Source organism: Austrofundulus limnaeus, unplaced genomic scaffold, assembly GCF_001266775.1.
Source record: "Austrofundulus limnaeus strain Quisiro unplaced genomic scaffold, Austrofundulus_limnaeus-1.0 Scaffold1052, whole genome shotgun sequence".
Classification (NCBI taxonomy): domain Eukaryota; kingdom Metazoa; phylum Chordata; class Actinopteri; order Cyprinodontiformes; family Rivulidae; genus Austrofundulus; species Austrofundulus limnaeus.
Window position 1 is genome coordinate 1,139 of NW_013953454.1, and position 6,530 is coordinate 7,668.

Below are 6,530 nucleotides of genomic sequence, written 5' to 3' on the forward strand. Positions count from 1 at the left end.
CCCCCACACCCCGCCAGCGGCCAGGAGCCCACCCCCAACCGACCACCCCCCAGGCCCCAGCAGCCACCCCAGCCAGCGGGCCATTCTTTCAGTTTAATGACGGCATGAGACAAGGAAATACACAGACGGAGACAAATCACATTTGGAAATTCATCCGTATATTATTTAAAATGAGGTTCAGAGGGAAATATATGCATTACAAGTCATTTCTCAGACAAAACACACTTTATAATCAGTTCCGTAAAATTGATCAAGAAGTGACATAATTAATCTGGCATGATTACCATGTGAACGACTTCCTACACATATTTCAGTGAGACACTACTCGCTATTCCTAAGCCTACAGCTAACAAAGAGGGAGCTCAAGGGAAGAAGAATGAACATTGATATACTCTGATCTGATTTAAATCTTTGAACACACCATCAGATTAATTGAGCAAGATGTTTCCTACCGACAAAGTTTGTAGATGCCAGAATGGATACTTCTATGCTAATTGGGCTGGCACGTGAAGTCCAACCGAGTCTGTGACTTAGCTGTGCAGAAGCTCCCTGGTCATCTGGATTGCCGGTTTGCATTCACTGGAGAATGTTGTCCAGCACACCACGGCGGCTGCATTCCTTGCGAGCACACTGGTGGTCGTCCGACTTCAATTAAATCAGCCTCATCGTTTCAATCAATCTCCTTCTCCTTCTTGAGAAGCTCCATCAGAACAAACTACAAAAAGGAAATAAAGTTGGAAAAAAGAATGGCCTTGCCCCGGGATGGGGGAAGCTGGAGCTGAAAGCTACTCTCTCCTCAAAATACTTCTTACAGCTCAACACATGGCAGAACAATGAAAAAACTCCTTGTTCACAACGGAACTTCTCATTGGTTAAGACTTTCTGCGGTGGTCACATGACCTATCAGGACATGTAACAGAAGAGATGCTTTTTATAGTTATAAACGGAAAACATGGGTGAAAAATAAAATACTTTCAGGGTTAATAGATAAAATGTCCACAGTGTGGCGTTGCTGACCCACAGATAAATCTGATGGGAGTCTTTTGATGTGTTTGTCTCTTCTTGTTTAACATCAGGGGCCCTTTGATGTCAAACAATGTTTATTCCAGTCTTATTCTGAAAGAGGTGATAAACAAATTAACTGGCGACAGGAAGTCTAGTCTTTGTTCTAAGGCCTAAGGGAGAAGTATCAGATGAGGTAACAGGAGAAGTCATTATTCAAACTTTGAGACGTTGCAGGCAGGATGAAAAAGGTGGAGTTACCAGGAACAAAAGTTTGACTGTCTCTTGTCGAGAAGATATTCACTTTTCCGCTACAGATCCAATATATTTAAAAATATCAGTTTAAAATGTTTTGGGGGAAAATTTCCAGTAATAGAAAATGATTTTAGGCAAATCCTGTGCAGTTGCAGTTTTAGTCAGTAAAAGTTAGGTAGCAACATTAAACATGGTTGTTTTAAAGACTGCCTGGGCATGATAACTCCTTTTGTTCTTGTTTTATAGACCGTCAAAGGAGGCTACTCAGAGACCAGGATAGAAAAAAGAATCATAATCACAGGAGATGATGATGTGGATCAGAATCAGGTGAGACACAGTCCCAAACACTATTTGGGTGAGGATTTAAATAATCAAAATGTTTAGTTTTTGACCTGCATGTTGGCGTTTCATGACCTCAGGCACTCGCCATGGCGATCCAGGAGGCTAAACAGCAGCATCCAGACATGCTGGTGACAAAAGCAGTGGTTATCAGGGAAACAGAGTCTCCCACTGAGGAGCTGCCTCAGAAAGTAGAGGTAACTGTCAAACAAACAGAAAACACACAAGTGTTTGAATGAACTCATTTAGAGACTTTTCAAACACAGCAATGGAAATCTGAAGCAAAAATGTTTGAAGCTATAAAGCTGTGAGTGAAGTACTCTAGAGTTGTGKAACAAATGATTTATATGGTCTCTTAAAAGCTGAAGAAAATATTAAAAAAATTCACAAATAGCATCTAAATTTGTGTAAGATTTTTAGCTTATTCTTTAAGCACTTACCAAATAAGTTTTAAAAGTACACATCAAAGAAAACAGACACAGATCTATACTTTGTTCAWGCAGTCACACCCAGGGGTACCAACACATTTTACAGGGTCCAGGCAGACTTCGAGGGGGCCAGCCTTGTAATAATATTACAGCAACAACAACAGTGACGAATGTGTGTTAAAAGCTTTATAAAAAAAAATCTGGAACTGGTGGGAGAGAAATTGATCACGCAAATATTCTGGAGCAACTAGAAAGTGAGGTTATTGACGTGAGACTGGTGAGTTTAACAAACTCAGAGGCTGTGTCCAAATTCAGGGGCTGGGTTCTTCGAAGGATTCGGCCTACCCGGTGTAGGTGGGACGAGTCCTTGGTCGACCGTGAAGACCGGAAAAAAGTGGCTGTGAATTTGAACGGTTTAGTCTTCTGCTTTACTCCCATCCTTACCCTGGCGTGTGCCTTGTCACCAGATTTTTATTTAAAACTGTATTCCTTTGTTTTGGTTTGTTCACCATTATGAGCAAAAAAAAAAATCTCTGGTCGGCCTGCAATGCATTATGGGATATTGTGGGCCAACAAGGACCCATCGGACCTGTCCTTCAAATAAGGGAAAAGGGTGAATTTGTTGGTCGCATTGGAGGAGTCTTTGACTTTGGACAGCCTCAGGCGTGGKGCTGGGACGTAAGCAGCCAATGAATTTGGCCTTCAGAGGACCCAGCCCCTGAATTTGGACACAGCCAAAGTTTCACTAACCTTTTATGAATCAGCTGCTCATCTTCTGAACGTGTAAACCTTTATCCCATGAAATTCTCAGGATGGTTGCTCTGCATCATTGGTTGACCTGATGGATAGAGCTTCATCAGAGCTAAACAACAAAACAAATCTGAAGCTTCTATGTTGAACAGTTTCTGAGTTATAAGTGTTTTTGCATGTCCTGACACCCCCACTTTGAAAGGAGCCCCCTCCTCAAATATGTGGTCTATCGTAAAACCGTTGGCTGGCGCAGTGTAGGTCAGACTCATGTTGATCGGTGCAGCCATTTTTGTGCTACGGTTGACCAAAAATCTCCGGAGGAAAAAAAAAACAGTACGAAAACAATATGACTCYGGCTTACGCTTCGCGTATAATAAATAAATAAAAATAAATAAACTGTACGACTGTAAACCGTACGCTTCGCGTGCGGGGTCATAATMAGAATAAGAATTACTGTACCGGACTATCAAGATGAAATTAGATAGAAATGAAAATGAAACCATGACACTGCAGAAAAATATGAAATTACAGGAAAAAAAACAGTCATGTCAGACTCATGATCTGAGGGGGTGTGCAAATTGAGTCAAACTCACTCGTTAAGTCAGTGTTCCAGTACAGGAAAAAACATGGACAATTGCCACTGGTTATTATTTTATTATAATTGAGGCAAATTGGTAAATTWAAATGTTACAAACTTGATTAAATATTTCTTTTTTAAGTCTAATAGTTTTGTTTGGTTTTAATAGGACATGTAGGAACATAATACCATCAATACATTTCCCACCCCATATGAGAAAAAATTAAGGAATACTGCATGATGGAGTGCAAAATGAATGAAAAGAGATGTAAACATAGAAGAGAAACACTGTTTTTTAATAAATGCACCATAAATAAAAACCAAATTCAGTACAACAGATGCTCATGCCTTGTCTGCCGACTTTGGTCTTGTTGCAGTCCTGATTCAACACGGTGGCTTCTGAGATGGAAGGGTGAAGTGTGTGTCTGTGGGGGGRCCTGACAGGTGATGGATCCTCCAGGAAATAGTCCCCCCCCCCACTCCCCCAAGCAGCACGCCATCAGCCCCGATGAGAGGACTGTCTCCTCCCCACCATGTACATGTAGACATCAGAACAGACTGCAACTCATGAATCTGTAAACCCTCAGCCCTGTCCCTTTAGACAAACAACTGTGACTCAGCCCGGACCCCCCGTCCTGACCTGGACCAGCTCTCCCACCTCTTCGGCAACAGAAAACGCGCTGGATGATTCAGCTTTGATTCGAACATGTTTCAGCTCGTTTGAGCCGGTGAGCTCAGCTTCTCAGAAATGATTTCTTCCTGTTTTAAAGGTCCCAAATATCTGAAGTGTGTTTGCCCATTGTTCTCACCTCCCCGCTGGGACATWTACACTTTAATCAACTTATTAGCTTTTTACATTTTTATCTGTAGAGAATCTAATTTATGTTCAGTGTTTGCCTGTTTATCAGTAATATTAGATAATAATCTGCATGAATACGTAATAAGAACAGAAGGAACGAAAAGAAACACAAACTATACACCCATGTTCCTTTAGACGCCTCGTGAGAAAATGCAAAGGGTAAAAAGAAGTACTGGACCAGTGCTAATGTCCACAGAAACTTTACTGAGCTGGTATAACTGGTCCCAGTAAACCAATCTTATTTTTGTCATCCTGTGTCACTGGGGCTGCAGACRCAAACAGATATGCTGGTCACAAGATTTGGGCAGAGTGGCAGATAGATGATCATGAATATGAAATCATCTTGAGGGCTTTTTWAAAAAAACTAGATTCTGTCAACTGGGTTTTACACATTTAATGGTGTTTGTTTTCTACTTTTTAATCATTTGATTTAATCAACAACAAAAAAAGGGTTTTTAATCTATTTTTGGACATTTCAGTCTTCGTTTSMAAWWWTKKTTYCMWTKKTTTTTTACCTGCGTTGATTGCTGTGTGACGCTGGAGTTGATTTAGTGAACTGGAGATTCCAACAAGAGCTATGATGGTCAGCTGTAAAAGTGGATTTAGTTACTACATTGTAAATGAGATAAACTCGTAATCAGCGTCTTAGCTGTTGGTTGAACTTGATATATCGTTTTCCAAACACATGGATGGATTCAGACCTAACTGCAGGCATTATTTGGTGTCTTTGTTTACGTCTTGAAATATCCAGGTAAGCTAAAGAAACACTTCTCACTTAAAGTCATTTTATGTCCCGAGGATGAACACTAAAGGAATATGTTTTCATAATGTCCACTTGAAACATTTGAGATGTTTAGGCTAACTCTCTAATGTTAGATTAGATGAGTTAACTCTTTAGTGGGTAGAATCCACTAAGGCTATGTTCACTCTGCAGGTGAAAGGCTCCCAAACCCACAGTCTGAACATGACAATACTAGTTTTTTTATTTTTGTTTTCAAATCCAAACCAGGTCACTTAAATAAGTGGTACTAAAATCAGATASTGGATATTGGGTCGTTTTCAAAGCACCCTCCATCTGAACGGTCATTTCATCTTACGTTAATGAATAATGGGTATGAGGATGGATTTAAGTAAGTAAGTAAGTAAACTTTATTTCTATAGCACCTTTCACAGACACAAACATCACAAAGTGCTTCACAGAAAGCAATAAATAAAAATAATTAAAAATTTAAATGTTAATAAAACTTCATTAAGGTTACAGTTAGAGGGTTAGCTCACATCCATCCTAGTATGATAGGGTTGACGCTTGAGTTTGTTTCTACTTTCAGTACTTTGCTCCCAACCCTAAAGCAGAATTCTGCCCTGGAGTAGGAAGCATCAGGATCAAATGTAAAAACAAGCATGTAATAATAATAATTATTATAATTAGCTGTGAGGGCTCAACAACTTTAGAATGGATCCAAACACAGCATGCTATATGTGATGTCATGTCGTCTGCACACGTGGGACTGTTCACACTGGAATCTGATGAAAGAATTAAATTATAACGCAAACAACTGTGCAATATTTAAAATTAAGCGTTAAGGCCCTGCAGTGTGAACATAGCTAAAGCTTATTCAAAGAAAAACAAAGAAAACAGAGCCCAGCAATGATTTGGATGCCCAAAGTTCAAATTGAATTCAGAGTAGTTCAGGTAACAATACTTACTTATATGTTTTTTTTTCTTATTTGTTTTCTCCTAAAAGTTCAGACAAAAATGCAGAATTATTACATGGTGCACCACTAGGTGGCGTAAACGTTCACATTAATGATGTCAAAGCATGTTGAGAAAAACAAASTGTGTTTAATGGGTTTACCATAGAAAATGCAAACAACTGAGCATTATGTATTGAAAACAAAATACAATAAGAAGAAGTAAAAGACATGCCATTTTAGAACTCAATTTTCAATTTTGATTTGAGCCAATTTCACAATTGTTTTACAGTAAAAGGTTCAGATAATGGGTTAAATATATTCAACACTGTTTCTAAAAATATTTATTCTATTGGGTTTAAATTATGTTCAAATTTTCTGAGAAACTGAATTTGGGGTTTTTATTAGTTGTCAATTATAATCATCAAAATTAAAAGAAATAACATTTGAAATATGTCATTCTGTGTGTAATGAATGAATATAAGGTCGTATTCAGACCTGATMATTTGCTCCGTTTTAAACGAACCAGAGTTCGTTTCCAGCGTTGGTCCGGACCTTTTGTGCAGGTGTGAATATACTCATGCGAACTCTGGTGCGGATCAAACAACCGGACTGAGACCTGCTTTTT

The 6,530-nt window shown here is 39.1% G+C and overlaps 1 protein-coding gene across 1 annotated transcript; it reads left to right on the top strand.

Moving 5' to 3' along the window:
* Window positions 1-1,503: 1,503 nt before the first annotated feature.
* On the top strand, window positions 1,504-4,483 carry LOC106533931 (band 4.1-like protein 1; the record flags this gene model as incomplete). Its single annotated transcript, XM_014030400.1, is given in 3 exon segments — window positions 1,504-1,584; window positions 1,677-1,793; window positions 3,729-4,483. Coding segments are annotated over 3 exon segments (204 nt in total), but the record flags the coding sequence as incomplete, so codon positions are not given.
* Between the last annotated feature and the right edge of the window lie 2,047 nt (window positions 4,484-6,530).